A 21,862-nucleotide genomic window follows, 5' to 3' on the forward strand; every position below is an offset into this window, starting at 1 on the left:
CTCTGAAAATATAGTCTATTGAAGAAATCAAATTACCTGATTAAGTGACTTAGGTAATTGCAGGCTGGTTTTTCCTGCTGCTTAGTCTTCCCATAATGCCTTGTGCTGTACATAAAGAACTACTAATTAATTTCATAAAGTTAAGCCATGAATACTTAATAAGTCAAAACCTTTCTTGAGTGGGGGGACTTTTATTTATTTATTTATTTCTGTTTATGAGAATGTATTTATTCAACATGTTCATCAATACTATTTAATTTGTGTATATGATGTGATATTATTTCACATCATCTAATTTCCAAAAATTTTGTGTTTTATGATTATTGAATACTTAGATTTTTTTTAAAGTGGCCTTTCAAGTAACTTGCCTGCTTTTTTTTAGAATTTTTATTTATTTATTTATTTATTTTTACCATACAATTTATTTTTATTTTTTTTAGTCATACATGACAGCAGAATGTATTTTGACTTATAATACATACATGGAATGTACATACATCAATCATAATGTCTATTCTGCTAGTGGGGGGACTTTTAATTCATTTTTTTTTAGTTTTTTTGCTTTGAGTTTTAACTTCTTAAATGTTCATGGCTTAGCTTTATGAAATTGGTCCTTATTTATATCAAAAGATATTATGGGAAGATCACGCAGCAGGAAAAATCAGCCTGCAATTAAAACTTAATTAGGTATCAGAAAAACTGACATTTAAATACTGGACAACTGGAGGTAGTTTTTCTTAAAATTTTGTGAAAGAAAAAGCAACTCAAAAAATGCCCTATGTTTGAATTTTAAAATGAAAAAAAAAAAAGACTCTACATACCATGGTTTATGTGAAAGATGTTTAATTTTTTGAATAATATTAAATAAATTATTGTGCAGTTCAGTAATACAATAAGCACATATGGAGTTGACCTTTTTAAAGGCACTTCTGGTACAATCACAGTAAAGTAACACAGTAAATCATTGCACAGTAATTTACCTTGGCACCTTATAATATGCTCTGCTCATTTCACATTGTTCTTCAATGTTCTTCAGAATATTGCTTCATTTTATAAACATTTCAAAGACCCATCTTAAAATGTACCAATATCAATTGACTTATTTTTATTTACTATTGAGTATATCACTGATGAATCACATTTAAAAGACATTTTTAAGTGTTCTTTGTTCGTGTGCTAAACTACTCATTCCTTCACAGTCATATGAAAGTGTTTTAAATAGCCAAAAGTAAAGGCAGTGGAACCTGTGATATAAATCTTCTAGGAATAACAGTTGTATAAGCTACAGATTTCTGTTACTTCTATTATTCATTCTTTTAAGTGATGTTTTTATATTATTATTTTTAATTATATAATTTTGAGTTACATAATTTTACAAAGAACACTTTACATTTTTTTAAGAAAACAGGCAGGATCTAATTTTTTTATAAAAATATAATGATGTAGTGTTAATTTCCTGATGCTAAATTAAAATCAAACACGTTCTCTAAAGAACATCTGCAGTTACTATCAGGTTTATCATAGATACATATAAGAGAACATAAGTATCAGCTCATCTGATTAGACTAATTTTCTTATAAAGAAAAACACTTTTGCACAAAGAAAAATATCTTTGCACAAAGATACTATTGTATGATTAAGGTTGAAACCCAACTATCTGAACAAAAATGCTCAACAAATTTTGTGCATATATTCTTTCATTTTTAAGTTTTGAATAAAATTAATTTCAAAATACTAAGTATAAAAGTTATGACATAAAAGCTATGTTGAATATGAGGGATAAGATTATATCTTTATTGATAACTAAAATACTCTTTGACATAAACTAGAATATAAACAGCACATCCCAACTACAAATTTTTTAAGTAAATATAAATTATGAGATTTAGAATATATTGATATAATAGTAAATCTAAATTGTTTTATGAATAACCTGAAAAATACTATATGTAATTGATAATGATTTTTAAAATATAAACACTTCCTTTTCTTTGTGTAGTTCTATTGATTATTCAACTAGAAATTGTTCCTATAAAAGACAATTAAACGTTACTCACTCTCCAAATATCTGTGTAGTCATGATAAGAATAACCATGAACAGAGGTCAAAATTATATTTTTTTATTTATTTGAGAATAAATTGAAAGCCAACTGTGCCTGAAATATTTTATAAATATGTTTCAATTATATCAATATCAGTAATTTCCTGGAGACCTATAGATGCTAAATAGAATAATATGGCATAAAAATTCTTCAGTCAAAAGTTTCTAATGTGCAAATATGCTAAATAGAATTTCCCTGAGATGAGCCATCAGATGGCCCATAGAAATAGCCATAAAGCTGTATTGAGATTTTATTCTGAATTATAATTTAATCGGGCACCAAAAATTAGTGTTAATAGGTTTACACCATCAGTTGATTTGTATAGTATTTCTTTTCACTGGACTATTTATAAATCTAGTACCAAACAAATGTAATCAGAAAATTTGTTTAAAATTAAACTTTCCAGAAACATACAAAAATACATATGAACAGTCACTTGAGAAATGTGTAAGAATCAGCAATCTCTTCTGTGCCTTTCAAATATACCAACATTTAATTACTTCAAAGTTTTTTTAAAAAAAATACATTTAAAAAGTAAAAAAGCCTCCCACATGCCTATATTGCTCATATAAGAGATTTTAACATTTTCAAAGATAAGACAAGCATGAATTAGTTTAAAAGATTTGTTCTTTATCTTTCATTATGTAATCAGATAGGATCTCTCTCACATATTTTTATGAGGAAGCCACTCATATGAAATAGCTTCTTCTCATTGAATGGTCTCAGAAATGCTGCTGAGATAATCTTCAGACTTCATTATAAAATTTGTCCACTCTTGACAAATGTCCTCCATGGAGAGTTCTTCACCACCATATTCCAGAGGAAGAATGTCAGGAAAATACTGAAGTAGGCTTTGTTTGTAATTGTTCCCATGCATGTGAATCTGAAATAGTCAAAATGTTTTAGAAGGTGTCCCCTCTGCCTCTCACTAATTAGATGCAATTCCAGGGGCAAAATTAACCTCATAAAATGAGACACTCTAATAACTTCCAAAGTAGTAGGGTATGTACTATTTCTATTATTTTGCTTGTGAATCTAAGAATTTTATTTATGTTTAGATTATGGTGTTGTAAATCTAATAATTGTATTACTTTCTTAGACGTGCATTCTCTTAACCTCAGAAGATAACAAAAATGTCCTACTTGGTATTAATTCAAATAGAAGCATACTTCTGAGCCCACAGTTAGGTTCATGAAGAATGATTCATATGGTATCGTCAATGTGATACTCTTGGCTAGTTCAAAAGTAGGAAATTATGATTGTTGAGAACCTTTGATTTTCAAATATTTTAAACTTTAAAAGTTGATCATCCAGGGCTGAGGTTATGGCTCAGTGGTAGAGTGCTTGTCTAGCACATGTGAGGCCCTGGATTCGATTCTCAGCACTGCATATAAATAAACGAAATAAAGGTCTATTGACAACTAAAAAAATACTAAAAGAAAATTTTTTTTTTTAAAAATTGATCATCGAATGGCCTGAAGTTAAGATAAACCTGTAGAAACTAAGAATACATGTTGCTAAAATAAATAAATAAATTTTCTCTTATTAAGGCAAAATGTTTATCTGTGCATTCAACAACCATTTAATAAGCACCAGGATATGAGGACCAATGAATGAAACGAGAATCCTACACTGAGGAGCCACACAACCTCAATTCTTGATTTTCTCTGAAATTTTAAAAATACTATCAGTTAACTGAGGAGAAATTCTGTCAGATCAGGAAAGGAGAAATATGAAAAGTGGAGTATTGCTGAAAAACTGAAAGGGAAAAAAGTAGATTTGTTTTCTCCCCTATTTTGGCAAGTTTCTTCATGTTAACTTTCACCGCTTCCCTTAGCTTCTCAATTTTTAAATTTTTTCTTTCTTTTGTGTACATACACTCTTCTTTAAATTAAGTCCATTTTTTTTTTTTTTACAGTTTTGCTTGTACTTGCTCAGGATATAAACTAAAATAGAAATATTTATTTTTAGATCTTTAAAAGTTAAAGAGAGGTGGTTAGCTGTTATAAAGCTACATTGGAAAGAAAGAAAAAAAATGAAGAAACAACAAAATTGGCTTTTATAAAAATACTAGAATGAACCCGGCATCAAGGGGCACACCTGTAATCCCAGTGGCTCTGGAGGCTGAGGCAGGAGAATCATGAGTTCAAAGCCAGCCTCAGCAACTTAGCAAGGCCCTAAGCAATTCAGTGAGACCCTGTCTCTAAATAAAATACAAAAAGGGATAGGGATGGGGCTCAGTGGATAAGTGCCCCTGAGTTCAATCCTTGGTACCAAAAATAAATAAATAAAATTTTAAAAATGAAAACACTAGAATGAAAAGTAGCTATCATCACTAAAGCAGATCATTGAGGGGTGGTTCTTGAAGAAAAATAGAAATACCCACCAGATAAATAAGCTCTATGGTCATAGTTTTCTGTTCAAGTACAAAATGTTACATTTCCTTAAAATGAAAGAATATAGTTTCTAAAATTCAAACATAGCATGATAATCCATGGTGTCACATTATATTTAAATAATTTGAGATTTAATTTGTCTAAGACTTTAAAAATACTTGGTGGTCACACACAGTGGCATGATGGGACCTGTAATTGGGGCTACTCTGGAAACTCAGGTAGGAAGATAACTTGAGCACAAAAATTGAAGACCAACCTGGGCAACATAGCAATACCCTAAATCATATATCTCAGAATTCTCTACAGATTAATGTAGAAGAGTGGTTGCTTTTCTTGAGAACTCAGATTCCATTTTCAACCTTTCAAAAATTCTAAAAAGTATTAGATATCCATCTGAGATAAAGCTCTGTAGGATATGCTAAAAAAATCACATTTTTTGCTTTAATTCACATAACATTAAGTCCTATATGTCAGGCACTGTGGTTTTCAGTTACACATTTTTAATTAAGAAAAATACCAATTTTAGCGCAGGGATGTAACTGAGTGATAACATGCACAAGGTCCTGGATTCAATCCAAACAAATAAAATTAAGAAAGAAAAATATGCATTTTTGATTTGCATAAATAGCACACTAACATGGTTAGAAATCAAAACAAGATACACAGTGAGATGTCTTGCTATCAACCCTATCCTCATCTATGCTTGGCTACTACACCTCTATTCTATTTAATGTAGGTGAGAACTTATTTTCTTATATATCTTTTTAGTATAATTTTATACAAAAATAAGGACCTATTCTTATTCTCCCCCTTTTATTAAAAAAAAAAATGCATATCATCAACCCTTTTTTTCATTTTGTGCATTTCACTTTACAATACATCCTGCAAAACTTGTTGCATTCCTTTGTGTGAACGTATCATAGCTTTTTTAAAACTCACTTTCCTGATGTTGAATACTTGGTAGTTTTCAACGTTTTCCTGCAATGAATATTTCTATAGAATTTTGTTTATGTACAGACATATCTGTAGGATAAATTCCCAAAAGTGCTATGGTTGTGATTTTGATAACTGCAGACACACTGCCCTCTACAGGGAATATACAATTGTGCAATCCAACCAGGGATGTATGAGTGACCCAGTTTTCCCAAGGCCTTGTAACTAATATCCTTTTAATTTACAAAAATAGTTGGTTTGATAAATAAATATTCAAAATATTGAACTAATGGAGAGGGTGGGTGGATATGGGGGGAGATAATAAAGCGATCCTTAAATGAAAAAGGTTGGAATATTTGATGTAGAAAAATAGTAACTTGAATGTGTTTTACTCACTCGCTCCTTAATCTTTTCAGTCAGGAATGGTTTAATCATGGAAAAGACAGCATGAAAAATTACTGGCTCATTTATCAAATGGATGCCACGAACTTTCAATGGAAAGGAGTCCTTCGGAAAATAAAGAAAAAAATCATCTTAATGAAACACAAATTAGTATTGCAATTATGTTCCTAAAACAAGGCTCTTCTTTAAACACTTTCCAAATTTACAACAGTACTTATTGTGTTATTTTGTTTCCAAAATTATTTATTCCAGCAACACAAAAGTCTAATTGATACTTCACTCTCACTAGATTAAGAAAAATCTTAAACAAGCATAGGCAAAGTATTATAATATTTAATAGTTCTCCTATAAAATACTTAACACTTTTTCACTAGAAATCCCTTCTCCCCATCACATTTTATTAGGGAACCAATGACTAATTTGGACAAATATAATTTAACTTTTTTGCCAACATTTTTTTGAGAGGTAAGTAATCAAAAGTTCATAAAAATTGAAAAAACATAACACACACTTTAGGTACTGGTATATATCTTTAGCATCAAAGTAATATAGGCTTATTTAGAAGGTTTAAAAAGTTAAGAGTTGAAAGAAAAAAAACTTATCAATAGTTTCCCTATCTAAAAGTTATATGGTCAATACACAGACCTTTCTTCTTTCTTTTCTTCTTTTTTAATGCAAAGCTCTTTTTCATGTCTAGCTTTTAGAGACGTGTTATTAATTTGTTTTTTTTTTCTTCCAGGCTCTTTTTATATGTATAAAAATTATATGTACTTTAAATATAATTGCTAATAGGCTCCCTAAATAATTTGTATACTGTTATGTTTAATTGTTATAATATATTTTTTATGTGGTCATTATGCATTTTAATACTGTTATAGTGATCCATCAAATGGATATACCACCATTTAAGTGACCATTTTCTTATTTCTGGACAAATAATTTTATATATATATATATATATTCTTTTTCTTTTTACAGTACTGGGTATTGAACCCAGGGCCTCGCACATACTAGGCAAGCACTTTCCCACTGAGCTACATCTCCAGCCCCAGTAAACTAATATTATGATGGTATACAAAGCCCTTACTATATTTAAGATTGTTCTTTACCTAGAAGTAGAATTACTGGGTCAAAGACAATGACCATTTTTAAAACCTTAAAAAAAAAAGTCATATCAATTTATGCCTACACCAAGATTTATGTGACCTTTTATTGTATAATTGTTATAAACATTTTTCAGTCAGTTTTTAAATCTAGGGTAAGATTTTTACCACATTACTATCTAAATGTATAAATTCTGTGTTTACTGGTTTTGAACATTTATTTTCATGATTTTTAAATATTTTGTATAAATAAATTTCACTTCCTGTTAGCATTATTGAATTATACATATCATTTTTGAAATTTTATTTAAGCTTCTATTAAATACTCTAGCAAAACTTAAAACTAACATTTGGAAGTATGATACCTAAGAGTTAAAATATTCACTTACAGTAAGTACAGCAGCAATCTTCTTGGCTACAGATGGGGTAATTTGAAACGCATGAGAAAATTGCCAACCTTCCAGATCAAATATAGCCTTGACTCCATTCCGTTGTGTTTCTACTTCCTGTACAATAAGCTCAGATGTAATTAGACTTACACGAAATACATCATAAGCTGTAAAAACTTTTGGGTCCCATTGTGCTGGAAAAAAAAAAGAGGGTATCATATCTCAACATTGTATAAAGAACCAGAGAGATTTACAAAGGGAAACTAATTCTATGTACAAGGGATCATGAATATTGAATAACGTTAAATTAAGGGCCAAGGTTATCTATCCGTTTCTTCCTCCCTCCTGAAATCCCTGGCAAAGAAAAGATTTTTAAAAGCATGGAAAAAAGAAAGAATTCTTGCAGGCTGGATTTGACTGTCAAAGGCAATGGTGACTTCACATGCTGGAGAGAGCTGTGTCTTAAGATGGGAACGCCTGTGGCTATGCTACAAGCTAGGAGATGTTGGAGAAGGGAAAACCGAGGGCCTGGATTCTGAAGAGCAGGTAGGGCCCCAAAGTAACTGAAGAGGTTGCTAGGAGAAAAGCAGGAGGAGCAGACAGACAAGTTAATCCTCTCAACTCTCAGTGACAAGCAGCACAAAGCAGAGGCATGTCCCTACAGGCCTAAGCAGGAAATGTGAGCTTGGAAAGAAGTGTTGAGGAAATGACCAGCTAGATGCACACCCAGGTAACTGCCCATGCCCAGGAAAAACAAGGGGAACCTGTGTTGAAAACAGGAACTGACATTTCTTGTCCATATGTCTCACCTGTCCCCTTTCACCCCTGAGACAGGCCACAGCAGGCAGAAATGACAATAATTGACTGGCAAGCAGGTAATTTTTTTAAAAAAAAAGATATGCATCTGTCAAAAATTTTACATGTATAAGCAAAGAACAGATGAGCAGAACTCAGAACTCAGTAGATAAAGGCAACAAAGCTTGAGGTAAGGTTAAGAAAGGTAGAGATATTAAAAGAAACATAATACTGCCAGGGAGAAGATGTTGAAAGCTATTATTCTAAGAACAGGCAGAGACTTTTTAAAATCAGGTGAAATCTGATGGAACAAATGACAGACAGAACCAGTAAGTGAATAGTGGTTTGGCAGATCTACTTGAGGAGTTTTCTTCAATTTGGCACACAAGTCAAGAGTTGATGAGTATGAATAAAAGTTAAAGGATAATGCAGGTAAACCTAGAAATTTCAATATCCTGCTAATGAGAGATATAGAAAGCAAATACAAAGAACATAAAATAAAAGAATAGTAACCATAGAGAAATATTTTTCCATAGCTGAAAAATGATGTAAGTCTTCAGACTGAAGATTGATGAAGTGCCAAACAGAATGAATGAAAAATTATTCATGATGTGAAGTAATGGTAAAGCATTCAGAAAGCAAAGTTTCTGGTATGGGCAACTGGGTAGAATGGTGGTACCATTTATTGAGATAAAAGAGAAGCCTTTGGGGTGGAAGAGATCCTAAGTAGGAACATGTCAAAATGGTGATAGTGAGACATCCAAAAGTATACAGCTAGAATAGGGAGCTAGTCACATGAACTGGATCCCCAAAGAGAAGATGGGGGTGAAGATACAAATCTGGGAGTTGTTTATACTTAGATGGCAATCTAAAAGAGGGATTGATTGTCGTACATCCATGTTTTTCTCTGTTAAGGTAGAGATAAAGTATCATATAAAGCAGAGGCTAAGGCCAATGTAAAAGGGATTTCAGAATTTGAAGAATGAGGTGAACCTTGGGAATCTAGTTCATATAACCAGATCCCTATTCTGGCTGTATCCATTTGGATCTCTCACTGTAACAATTTTCTTTCCTTTCTTTTTTTCTTTCCTTTTTTTTTTTTTTTTTTTTTTTGGTACCAAGTATTGAACCCATGGGTGTTGAACCAATGAATACATCCTCAGCCCTTTTTTGTTTTTCCGAGGCAGGGTGTTGCTAAGTTGTTTAGAGCCTTGCTAAGTTGCTGAGGCTGGCTTTGAACTCAGGATCCTCCTGCCTTAGCCTCTAGAGCCTCTGGGAAAACAGGCATGCACCACTGCACCCCACTCACAGTCATCAGTTTGACATGTTCCTAATTATGGACCTTTTCTGCTCAAAATGCTTCTGTTTTATCTCAATAAAAGGTGCCAAGTGGGCATGTGGCTCATTGGTAGAGTACTTGCCTGGCATTTGTGAGGCCTTGGATTCTGAAAACAAAGAGAAGGAGAAGAGAAAGAGGAGAACGGAGAAAAAGAAGAAGAGACAGGAGCCACCAATTAGGCTGAGGGAGAATGTGGCATCAAAGAGGCCAAGGGAAAAGGATATTTTAAAAAAGAGGAAGTGTCTCATTGTGTTGGAAACCAAGTAAAATAAGACTAAACGTGTCCATGAGATTTGGCGAAAACGTCACTGATGTCTTTTTAGCAGATGTGGGAGTGAAACCAGAGCAGTATGGGCTAAGGAATGATTGGAAAGTGTGGATGGTGAACATCCTAGCTTAACAAGTCTGGCTTAGAATAGAAGAGGGAGCTAGGAAGAAAGATGGCTGGGGCAGAGGCTGGGCAGGGTGGGATAGAGGAGGACTTTTTGTATATTTTTAGAGGACTGAACCTTAACAGATTTAAGTATTGATTGGTAACATCTAGTAGCAACAAAAGCCCTAAAGATCTAGAAAGAGAAAAGATAATCAGAAGGAGTCTTGGGAGGGTATAATGGGATTACTCTTGCTTTTAAAAACCCTCAGGTTCGTGGTAAGCATTTGAAAAATAAATATAACTCCTTCAGACACTGGGTGATGAGCCAAGTAAAGTTTACAGATCAAAATATTTTCATGACCTAAATTTCTGAGTCAACTAACTTAATAGTCTGAGCCAATGTCAAGTGCTCAGTAGCCACAGGTGGCTGGTGACTACTATAAAATAATTTCATCATCATAGAAAGTTTGATGAGATAGTGCTGGCTAGTCTTTAAGAAGTACTTATGACCAAAAGAGCATGTTTTCTTTCTCCCTACCAAAATGTCATTTTTACTTTTTATTTTGCCCAGGTGGCTCATAAACATAGAGGGGGTAGGGACAAGAGAGAGAGAGAGAGAGAGAGAGAGAGAGAGAGAGAGAGAGAGAGAGAGAGAGAGAATGAATTCAGTCAGGCACTGCAGAGCCCAAAACCTTGCTATGAATTTCAATTTTATGTTCCTGGGAACTCTTAATAGATTTGCCAGATAAAATATAGAACACACAGTTAAAGCTGAATTTATGATAAATATGATATAATTATTTAGCACAACTATGCCCCATGCATACTTCAAAAATATTCTTTATCTGAAATTCAAATATGACTGGGCACCCTATATTCTTATAATATGTAGGTTTCTTTGCTAAATAAAACATGAACACTGGCAACCCTATCCCTGAGAAGTTCAAGGAACTTATGACTGACAAATCATTCAATAGCCTCTGGCACTAGAGGAGACATGAAAGAACAGAAAGGTCATTTTAATGTCTGCTTTATAGATAATGGCTTAACAATTAACTCAGTTTTTTTTTTGTTGTTGTTGTTGTTGTTGTTTTTGACAAACAAGCTGGGACAAAAAATAAATAAAAAGAAAACAGAATAATTCTATTAGATCATCTGATACCCTTTCAAGAATTAAATATAATATCTTTTGCCAGATACCAAGCTTTCATTACAGGCAAGTATCTTATCTCTAAGTGGGCTGAAAATATAAATACATAAAGTTTAATTCTTTAAAGATTTAAAAGTTAGCTGGATATCATAGCACACCTCTCTAGTCCCAGCTACTCTGGCAGGCTGAGGCAGGGGGATGATTGAACCCCTGGGGTTCAAGGCTAGCCCAGGGAGCCCAGAAAGACCCCATCTCAAAAAAGAAAGAAAAAAGAATGAAACTTCTATAAGACGATAATTCATAAAATGCAGTTCACAAAAAGTTGGTTTTATTTGTCCTTTCAACTGAGCTATAGAGTTCCCTTTCACCCGGCTTTTAAAATCATACACAGAACTAAAAAGGCAACAGAAGTTGTAGGTCACCAAATGCTGTAGTCTGAATATCTATGTCCCCCACAAAGAATTTATATGTTGAAATCCTAACTCCCAAGGTCATGATATTAGTGGGGAAGTCTTTGGGAAGCGATCAGGCCATGAGGGTAAGAGACTTCAAAAATGGAATTAGTGCCCTTATGAAAAGAGGCCCAGGAGAGACCTTTGCCCCTGATGTAGAGGTTAGAGTGAAAAAAATGTCTATGAACCAGAAAACAAGGTCTCATCAAAACCAAATCTGCTGATGCCTTTTAGACTTCTTAGCCTTCACAACTGTAAGAAATAACTTGCTATTTTTTAATCCACATAGTCTATGACAGTTTGTTGTAGCAGCTTGAATGGATAAAGCACCCACTCACAAAACTAGGAATGCCTAGTAATTAAAAAGAGAAAACATGAAAATAAAAAGGTGCTAATGGAATAAAGTGTCTGCAACAATTCCCAGGGGTTCTTGATCTCTACTGTACCCTCCTCCATCCAGAGAAATGAGTCCCTTGCTTCTCAGCCCTGGGCATTATTGAACTGGTCATTCACTCACTCATTCCACAAATATTTAATGAGCGCTTTCCATGTACCAGGCCCTATGCTCAGTGCTTGCGACACAGCAATGAACATATCAGACAAAATCTGTGAATACATGTGGCTTATATCTTATAGTTCAGAATTTTTTTTTTCTTTTTATTTCCTACTAAACATTTTTTTGAACACTTTATCTTGAGCACTTTCACTTTTTCCCACTATTGCTCTTCCCATTTTTCTTTTATTTTATACAGTTGACTGTTTGGAAAAGTACAAGTAGGATTTTCACCAAATTCTGTTAATTTTCTCAAAACTGCCAACATTTTCTTATATTTGGTAAATATTAAGACCTAAAGGGACTTAGGTCTGAAACCTAAAAACATAAATTGAAACCTAAATTTTTAAACATAGACACTAAAACATTCTATTCAGCAATCAATGAAAAATATGAGGAGAGAGGAGGCGAAGGAGGAGAAGGAAGGTGGGGGGAAGAAGAGTTGTGTGTGACTCACCAATTCTGTAAATAAGAACTTTGCTGCCAGTGGGATCCCTGGATCTCAGAACTCCATGGTAGCCAGCCTTCAAAAGTCCAAGGATACTTCCAGGGTGAAGATCTGCGCTTAGTTCTGGACATTCTGCTCTCCATTTATAATAGTTTTTTAGTAACTGAAAAATAAAATTAAAACTGTCCACAGATTGTACACCTGGTAAGCATTTTGTGATAACAGTAGGAAAACCTTGACATTATATGAACCTAGACATCCATTAAATCCAGTATATCTGGATTTTAATCTGGGGTATCTTTTAGCTGAGCATGATAGCATCCATCTATAGAGCCCAAGTTCCCATCATCAAGGGTCTAAGGTAACAGGAGTTTTTCATCAAATAATTTTCAGTCTAGTAATTTTCAGTTGCCACCTAGAGTAGATAGTGTCTAAAGTCAGCTACCAACACGTCTTCCCCTCCTGGTATATACATTCATTCCTTCTAGCAGGCAGTGGGATCTATTTATTTGATTCCCGCCACCTGTGTGTGAGTTGGCCTTACACTTTACTTGGACCAATAGAAATTGGTGGAAATGACACTGCACCAGGTCTTAAAACACCCTGGAACCTTCTGAATTTGTTGTTGTTTTGTTTTTGAGACTCAGACACCATGTAAGATTGTTGACTGAAAACAGTTCACATGGAGAGAAGCCCTGGAGGTTGAGAGGTCATCCTGGTTAGGCTTGCTTAACCAAGTTCCCATCTGGTGTCATGTTCAGCAGAGATGAAGCATCCCCACTGAGCCCTGTCCAAACTAGAGAACACAAATAAATAGTTGTGCTTTAAGGCAAGAAGTTTTGGGATGTTTTATTACTCAGCAGAAGATAACTGAAATACCACCTTTAGTATTAAAAAAAAGAAGAAGAAAAATAGAGATCAATCAACTGAATTAAGAGAGCCCAAGGAACAGTACACCTGGCTAAAAAAATCTTGGCAAAACATGTTTTAAGGAATCCGACATTCTTCCCACCCCACCACCTGCCACCCCAAAATAAACACCAGAGATGGCCAATCAACAAATGCACTGTAAAGAATACTAAAGTAAAGGATATATTTAAAAATTATTATATTTTAATTTTCATCTTTATGATTTTCATCCTTCTCAATTTTTCTAAAATAACAGTATTTTATTTTCAGTTTAAAGACACCTATTAACAATGTGGAATCACAGTTAAGGCAAAAAGGAAAAGATAGATTTTATATTTGAAATGCATTAGAATAAAGATGGTAACCATAATCACAAAAAGCAGTAATGATCTGGAGGAGAAACTACAAATAATACAGGAAGTAGAGGTAGAAATTGTGAGCCCTGGAAAGTGTCCCTGGCTGGGAATGGCTGGGGGAGAGAGAGGCTGGCTGGGCCAGAGAGGAGGAGCAAAGTCATCAGCATCACCCGGCCCGCCTCCTCTGATCTTGTCTCCCTCTCTCTGTGTCTCTCTCCCTCTTTTTCATCTCCACATTTAATAAACTCTTCTTAACTTTAAAAGAGAAAAAGAGAGAACATTGCTGAGAGCTAAATGAAACAGAGAGGTAAGGGGGGAAAAAGTCAGTCAGTGTGCCAACCAAGAAATAATTGGTGACCTAAATATCAGTTTCCAAAAGTCGTAAGAACAACAGGCACATTGTAGGTTCTGGTATGCTCATTCTGTTCTAGGAGATGAATTTCCCTTCCTCCTCCTGTCCTCAGGAGCATTAGAAGAGGTATCAACAGCAATTTACAATGCTCATTACTTTTTGAGAGTTTCCTCAGACATATAAGCAGGTCTTTTAATTCTGATTCAAGCCAAATGCTAGAAACAGAATATTAGTAGCTATATAGAAATAAAGCCTTTATTTCCTGAGGAATGATAAAAGTTGTGGCTTTGTTAGAAGGGATCTTTCAGGTAATAGGGGCAGGGTAGTCAGCATATTGGTCTCTGCAGATAGCTGGCTCCCAGGGGATAGAAATATGTGTTGAACAAAAGAATGAATCAATGCATGAATAAATCATGTCCACACACTTGAAAAACTAAGTTCTGTAAAGATGCACAAATCACTTTCATTCCTCTGACACTTAACTTTTGCAAAGTGGAACATCGAAATCCAAACCTTGGATTATTACTCTTCTACTGATAAATGAATTCACTGGTTCAATTAGTGCAAATATTTTACATAAATGCCAAAAATGAACTATTACTGAGCAGTTCTCAAACTACCTTATGTCCACAGTAACAAAAATATGGCTGCAAACGAATATTCATTATTGGAACATGCATGTTTTGTAAAATAAATAAATAAAATAATAGAAGTGAAAAAAATATTTACAGTGTTATGTTTTAACTATACTTTATCATAAAGATTCCTTTTATATTTTTCATGTATTTTCAAACAAAATAATGGTCTTTGTGCCACTCTTACAAGGTCTAATGAAGTAATTTCAAGTCCTCCTACAACTACCTTGAAAGGTAACTTTGGGAAGTTACTGGATTAACTAAGGTCATCAGAGTGGAACCTCCATGGTTGAATACTAATGGCTTTATCAGAGTGGGGAGATCCTGGCCTCTCCAGAGGCTGAGACAGGAGGATTCCGAGTTCAAGGCCAACCTTGGCAACTAAGACCATTAGATGGATAAGAAAATTACGTGATCTGGTAAGTTTCAAAACAGAAATTACATTTAGAAGGAAATTAGCACGGAGAATCCATGGAATTTTGAAAGTTTTAAAATCTTTGGGTAAACTATGAAGATAACTAAAGGATTTTAAAAATCCCATGTCTTAGTTTTATGTTGGTAATAACAATAACAGACTAGGTAAGTGATAAACAGAAGGGGTTTATTGGCTCATAGTTCTGACCCAAGGTCCTAGAAGCCATATTTTCTCATGACCTTCTTGCTGACAGAGTCCCAAGGTGGCACAGGACATCAGATGGCAAGAGACAGCAAGTGTGTGCACTGTGGTCTCTCTCTTGCTGCTGCTACTGGTTTCCCCTCCTCTCTCCTCCTCCTCCTGCTCCTCTTCCTCTTCCTCCTTTTCCCAGGATCATTCGATTTCTAAGCTACATCCCAATCCTCCTTTTAGTTTATTTTCAACAAGTTCTGCCTAAGTTGCCAAGGTTGGCCTCTAATTTGAGATACTCCTGTCAAGGCCTTTGGAGTAGCAGGCTGTCCTGCACTTCTTTTAAGCCATCAGTATGCTGTTGTGGGGACCCCCCTGATGATCTTAGAGAATCTCAATCACTTCCCAAAGGCCTCACCTCCAAACACCATACTGTGATTAAGTTCATCACAATGGGGTTTAAACTCCAATACAAGTTTGGAGGGCATAAATTTTACTCAAACTACAACAGCAGAAATCAAAAATAGAACTGGACTATTCACTTGTAAAATATAGGACTGGACTATTCAATTGTAAAATTCATAAGGATTTATAAGACAGAGAGCTGAGGATAGTTTTTTTTCATTGTTTTTAAAAATATTTTTCAATATTTATTTTTTAGTTGTAGTTGGACACAATATCTTTATTGTATTTATTTTTATGTGGTGTTGAGGATCAAACCCGGGACCTCGCACATGCTAGGCGAGTACTCTATCACTGAGCCACAATCCCAGCCCTTTTTCATTGTTTTAAACCATAAAGGCTAGTACATATATCTGATAGCATAGTCCCTCCTGAGTTCTACCCAACTTCAAATCTCTGCTCCACTTAATTGGTACATTGATTTTTGACAATTTACTTACTTTTTACACCTCAATTTCTTCTAACATGAAAAAGTAATGCAAATGCTTCTTTAAAATGTACCCAGCATTTCACAAGCATATTAGTTAGCTATGAGGATTACAAGACCTTATTAATTCATTATAACTTCAAATACAAATGCTAGAATAAAGAGAAATTTCATCATAATCAGTGCTCTTCTCAAGGTTTCTTCCTACAAAAACTGAAGGGCTTATATATTATGAATATGGAGTTTGAGTTAAATTAACTGCCACTGTGAAGGAAAATTAAAAGCCAGTTTCACATTTTTACTCTTTCCTCTTTCCTTTCCAGTTGGCAGAAAAGTTAAGACAAAGAGGTCACAGACAGAAACTTGATTAGTGTCCAGTGGATTCGGACATAGTCCTGCTAGCCAGTTTTTCAAGGGCACAGTGTAATAAAAACCATTCAGTGAAATGAGGAAGACAGAAGAATATCTAAGTCACAGAGGATGAAGTTAAATTTTACTTCTTTTTCTACTTAGACATTACTTCTTTAAAAAAACAGCAAAACTAAAAATCAGCCAACACACCATTTTATTATTCATTATCTCCAAACATATATGTTCAATACCTCATTTAAACTGCACTCCTCACAAGAACTAAAATTAAATCTTCATTTTCAGTTGCTGCTGAGTACACATTAGCTTGTTACTCAGGATGTCAGGACACTTGCATAACCATTGAACTTCATGAAAATAAAGAAAACTGTATTCTTACTTTAGTCCTAACAGCAAAATAAATCTCAATAAATCAACCACGCCAACATAAAAAAAAAGAGAAGCCATCATTTCTTGGGAAAATTCTGGATTGAAGAGTTTCTAAAACCCAAATGTGGGAGTTGAGGTTGTAGCTCTCAGGTACTCAGCATTCATGAGGCCCTACCTGGGTTCAATTGCCAGCATCAAAAGCAAGAACAAAGAGCAATCAAAAAACAATCAATCAATACATTTGATCACAATAAAAAAATTAAAGTCTTTCTGAAAGAAAAGAACATAGTAATGTCAAAAGACAAGCATCAAACTAGGACAAAGAACGATTTTCTTTGATACACAGATACTTTGATATACAGATATGAATAAGTAAGACATAAAAATGAACAAATGGCAAATAGGCAATTAAAGTAAAAAATAATTTTTAAAGGTTAGCTATATTAAAGATTACCCTCAGGGCTGGGGATATAGCTCAGTTGGTAGAGTGCTTGCCTTGCATGACAAGGCCCTGGGTTCAATCCCCAGCACCACACACACAGAAAAAAATTACCCTCAAAGCGCATGCATTCTGTTATAACCATGACAAGCTATTTCTCAGCCAGTCATGGAAGTACACACCTGTAATGTCAGGTACTCCAGAGTCTTTTAATACAAGGCCAGCCTCAATAATTCAGCAAGACCTATCTCAAAATAAAGTTTTTCAAAAGACAGAATGGGAATATCGCTCAGTGGTAAGGCACTTGCTTTTATGTGTGAGGTCCTAGGTTCAACCCTCAATACCACAAACAAACAAAATCTCACTATGTAATATGAAAGTGATAAAATTAGTGCAAACCCTCTGGAAAGCCATTTGTGATATTCCTCAAGACTGAAAAAATGTACTTCTTATTCCATCCAGCAATTTCCCCACCTAAATTTATTCAATAAGGGTGTGTCCCTATTTATGCACCAGAGGAAGCATGAAGATATACCAGATGCACCATTGATGATGGAAGAAACCACAGAAACCTTGCTTATTGCATCTTGTGTACTCTAGGAAAACAGTTAAGAGTCCAAAAAAGAGAATCACTGAAAGACTGAACAGCGTGCAAGGCAGCATTGGCATCAGTTGGTAAAATCCCATCCGAAAGCAGAGGACTAGTTAATATGTAATATACCCATTTTATGGCATAACAGCAGCTCCAAAATAAGCAAGATGTATGTGTACATGGTCATATGAGACGACTCCCTTGATAAGTCAGGTAAGAAAGGCAGAACACGCATGCACCTGCTTATGTGAATATAGGCCATGGCTGAAAAGGTAAACAGACAAATGACAGACATGGTCCCTGGGTATTGAGGGTAAAGAAATTTTTTCCTTCAGAAAGTTACTTTTAAAAACTTGTTTTGCACTTTTTGCTATTTTGTATTGTCTGCAGTATTTTCACTATTTACTTTTTTCAATAATTTTTTTTTTTATTTTTTTTTTATCGGTTGTTCAAAACATTACAAAGCTTTTACTTAAAACAAGGGAAAGAAAAAAAAAAAAAAAAAAAACAACCTCAATGAGGCACATTTAAATTCTGTTCTAGGACTGACTTCCCTGTTCCCAATGTGCAGAACCACATTGAGCAAGGCACTCAGAAAATGGGCTAGATCCCATCCAATTCCTTAGTGCTTACCATGTGCCTGGCACTGTACTGGGCACATCTTGTTCTAACCGTTTAACTGATTAATGTTCAATCCTCACAATCAATCAACAAGATAAGGGTTCTCACCGTTATTTAACAGATAAAGGACAATGAACCCCAAGTAACAAATTCAAGGTCGCATCTCTGATTTCGGTCTTTTCACCACCCTTTCTCTCAAACACTTGGAAACATAAAAGAACCGCCCCGTCATTCCCCTGGGTTCAAAAATATACCGGGCTGCTTTACTGTCTTGACATTTAAATATTACTATTAATAATACTAGTTTGCTAGGGTATGGCTTCGGATCTTCAATTTTACCGGCAATATCATTTTCCTCGCCACACGTAGTTTTTCTGCTCAGATGTGACAATTCTGAGATACCTGCTTCTACTTTCCTATCACAGGATTTCTCCCGGGGAGAGGAAGGCATAAAGTTTCCCCCAAAACTTTACGGGCTCTGGAGACATATCTAGGTCGAATTCCACTGCTTGCCATTACCCCCGAGGGCTCCAACATTTTTTAAGTTTCCCCCTTTGCACTAACTCCAAAAGAACTGGAAGGACCTGCGCGCGATTTCTTCGAAGATCTACACTCGCTGGGAGCGCCCACGCTTGGTGCGTTAGGATCCTGTGGGTCCTGCCGGCAGCCGGAGCGTCCGCAGGGATCCAGGTGAAGTCACAGACGCCCTGCCCGGCTGGCCAGGCGCAGCGCAGCACTTACCCGCCAGGCCAGGTCCAGGTCAAAATCCCGGGCGCGCAGGAATCGAAGTAGAAAGGAATCGGTGAGCGGCAGCGGCGCGAACCAGGTGCCCTCCTCCCGGGCTCGGCGCCGCAGCTCCGCCAGGCTGGGCTGCAGCAGCGACGAGTGGTCCGGCAGCGCGCTGAGCTGCAGCCCGGTTGGCAGCCCCGACCGCATCTCTGCCATGCCAGTGGCGGCCACCGCCGCTGCCAGGGCGGCGGGGGGAAAAGCGCCGGCCCCGCGCCACCCTCAGCCCCTCCTCTGTTGGCCGCTGCCCAGCGCACACCCACCCGCGCACAACCCTCCTCGGGCCTTGCCACCAGGCCCGCGGGAGGGTGAGAGCTGCCTCTTAAAGGAATCCCAGTAGTGATCCCGTGCGGGCTCAACAGGTCTTTAGTAGTTTGAAGTAGTAATTCGAGCCCTTCCTCCTGAGGGAAATCACTGGTGTGTTCAAAGTCAAGAGCACGCTGTCCAAAAGTTACTTGGAAGGTTTAAAAAATCAACTGTCAGAGGACCTTTTGTTCTCCTCCCTCCCTCTTTATCATTCCTTCCTCCCTGGAATCTTGCAGCTGGAAAGAGTCTTAGAACAACCGACTTAAGGGCCCTGCCGCTCCTGAGTCCTAGTCTTTCCATATGGCGCCTGAAACTGTATTACAACATTGTTTCAAAAATGCAGTTCCACAAAGCCACCATAACAGGCTCCTCCCCTTTCTTCCCTCCCAGTCCAGGGAAACCCTTCTGAATTCTTGGCACCTGGCCCTGCTAGTGTCATATACAAATAAATGCCTAGCAAATGGGGAGATTTTTTTTTTAATGCCATAAACCCATTCTGTTAAACTCCACAACCACTCACCTGCAAGTACGTCTGCAGTTGTACTAGTGTGTACAGTGGCCTAATATGATAGAATCTATGGGATCTTAGGTAGGGAGCAGGAGGCCTGGAACTGAGGCAGAAATCTGACCAGTTGTTTTTAACAGGCCTTTTCTTGATTTCTGTCTGCTTAAAACTACCCAGGAATTGGCCTGTCTTCCCAATAGGGCATTCATAAAACTAAGTCTTTTTTTTTTTTTTTTTTTTTTTTTTTTTTGGTAGTTTTAGATGGACTGAATGCCTTTATTTTATTTGTTTATTTTTACGTGGTGCTGAGGATGGAACCCAGTTCCTCATGCATGCTAGAGAAGTGCTCTGTCGCTGGGGCTACAGCCTCAGCCCCAGTTCTTATTGAATGTACAGTATGTGAGAGGAAAATGCTAGATTTGCAAAAACAAAATCAAATCCTTGCCTTTGAGGAGTTCAGAGGATGGTGATGGAAGCTGGCATTTCATTCATTAAAGAAAAACTTAGGCTGGGGGCTGCATTTGTGGCTCAGCAGTAGAGCACTCACCTAGCACATGGGAGGCCCTGGGTTCAATCCTCAGCACCACATAAAAATAAATAAATAAAGGGATTAAAAAAAAAAAGAAAGAAAGAAAAAAGAAAAAATGACAGACCTAGGCCTACTGTGGGTGCTGGTGACAATCCTGTGAACAAAACAGACAAAACTCTTACCTTGGGGAGTTTTTGTTCTTGTGGGGGAGTGGGAGACAATAAAGAAGATAAGTCAGTAAAAATGGTATAAAGATGGCAATACATGCAGAACAGAAACCAACTGAAGCAGGAAGTTAAGTGTCTTCAGTTATCAAACAACTGAGAGAAGGAGGGTATCTGGGATTGAAGGGCTACAGGCTTTGTCTTGGATTCTGAGGGAGGAGATGGAATATCAGTAAAGGAGGTAATCAGAAGCCAGTGAATAAGCTAGCATAAATAAAGAGGGGGATCCCAAGCTTTGGTTTATACTTGGAATGAGAGGAAGTTAATAAAGTAAAGGTTGATAAGTCAATGTGAATAGTGTATGAAAGAATTCCCACTCTGTGGGAGCACAGAGGAAAACCACCTGATTCCCTAGCAGCTTGGCCTGGGGGATGCATTGGGAGCATTTGCTAGGTGAAAGAGAAGGGGAGGACAGGAAGAAAAGTACCATTTGGAACTCTGAATGATTAACAAGACAAGAGAAGCCAGTCTTCTCAAGCAGTTTTAAGTGTTTAAAAGTATTACTGAGAGAGTTCATATAGCATGATTCCTTCTCTTAAAGAAAAAGTTGTTTGTTTTTTTCCAAAAACAACCTCTAACTTGTTTTTAGTAATAGCATCTTCTTCTGGAAATTTAGGTAGAAATTTCAGTAAGATATACCAAAGGCCTTATCTAATTAAGTATCCTTTTTAAAAAGTGTACCATAATGTGAATGTGGAATCCAAAGTTGTTATTTATGCACAAAAAATATCAATTGATTGTCATTAAACTTGTTAAAACTAGAGCCAGTTTGAGTTCAGATGGTTGTGACAGGTGACTCCTAAATACCACACAAAGAAATGGCAGTGGAAATAGTAGAGACTTATAATTAGAATGTGAAGTAATTTCAATGTTGGCAGGTAGTCCACTTGTAAAAAAAAAGAGTACATCATTAAGGGAAAAAAATGGAGAAATGGTGGCGTA

General features: G+C 36.0%; 1 protein-coding gene across 1 annotated transcript; it reads right to left on the reverse strand.

The window, feature by feature from the left end:
- Window positions 1-879: 879 nt before the first annotated feature.
- Window positions 880-19,696, reverse strand: Ttpa (alpha tocopherol transfer protein). Its single transcript, XM_027932921.2, has 5 exons — window positions 19,312-19,696; window positions 12,445-12,598; window positions 7,326-7,519; window positions 5,828-5,938; window positions 880-2,985 (listed from the first exon to the last, which is right to left on the reverse strand). Exons 1-5 carry the CDS (start codon window positions 19,513-19,515, stop codon window positions 2,812-2,814), a joined length of 837 nt encoding a protein of 278 aa, XP_027788722.1. The 5' UTR covers window positions 19,516-19,696; the 3' UTR covers window positions 880-2,811.
- Between the last annotated feature and the right edge of the window lie 2,166 nt (window positions 19,697-21,862).

Source organism: Marmota flaviventris, chromosome 15, assembly GCF_047511675.1.
Source record: "Marmota flaviventris isolate mMarFla1 chromosome 15, mMarFla1.hap1, whole genome shotgun sequence".
In the NCBI taxonomy this organism is placed as follows: domain Eukaryota; kingdom Metazoa; phylum Chordata; class Mammalia; order Rodentia; family Sciuridae; genus Marmota; species Marmota flaviventris.

Bases quoted from the DNA above. Each gene is read 5' to 3' on its own strand.
- Ttpa (XM_027932921.2), bottom strand. From the start codon at position 19,515: ATGGCAGAGATGCGGTCGGGGCTGCCAACCGGGCTGCAGCTCAGCGCG. The intron at 7,520-12,444 runs GTGAGTCACACA...TTTTTTTTCCAG, and splicing joins AGTTCTTATTTACAGAATTG to CACAATGGGACCCAAAAGTT. The intron at 5,939-7,325 runs GTAAGTGAATAT...TATTTTCCGAAG, and splicing joins AGATTGCTGCTGTACTTACT to GACTCCTTTCCATTGAAAGT.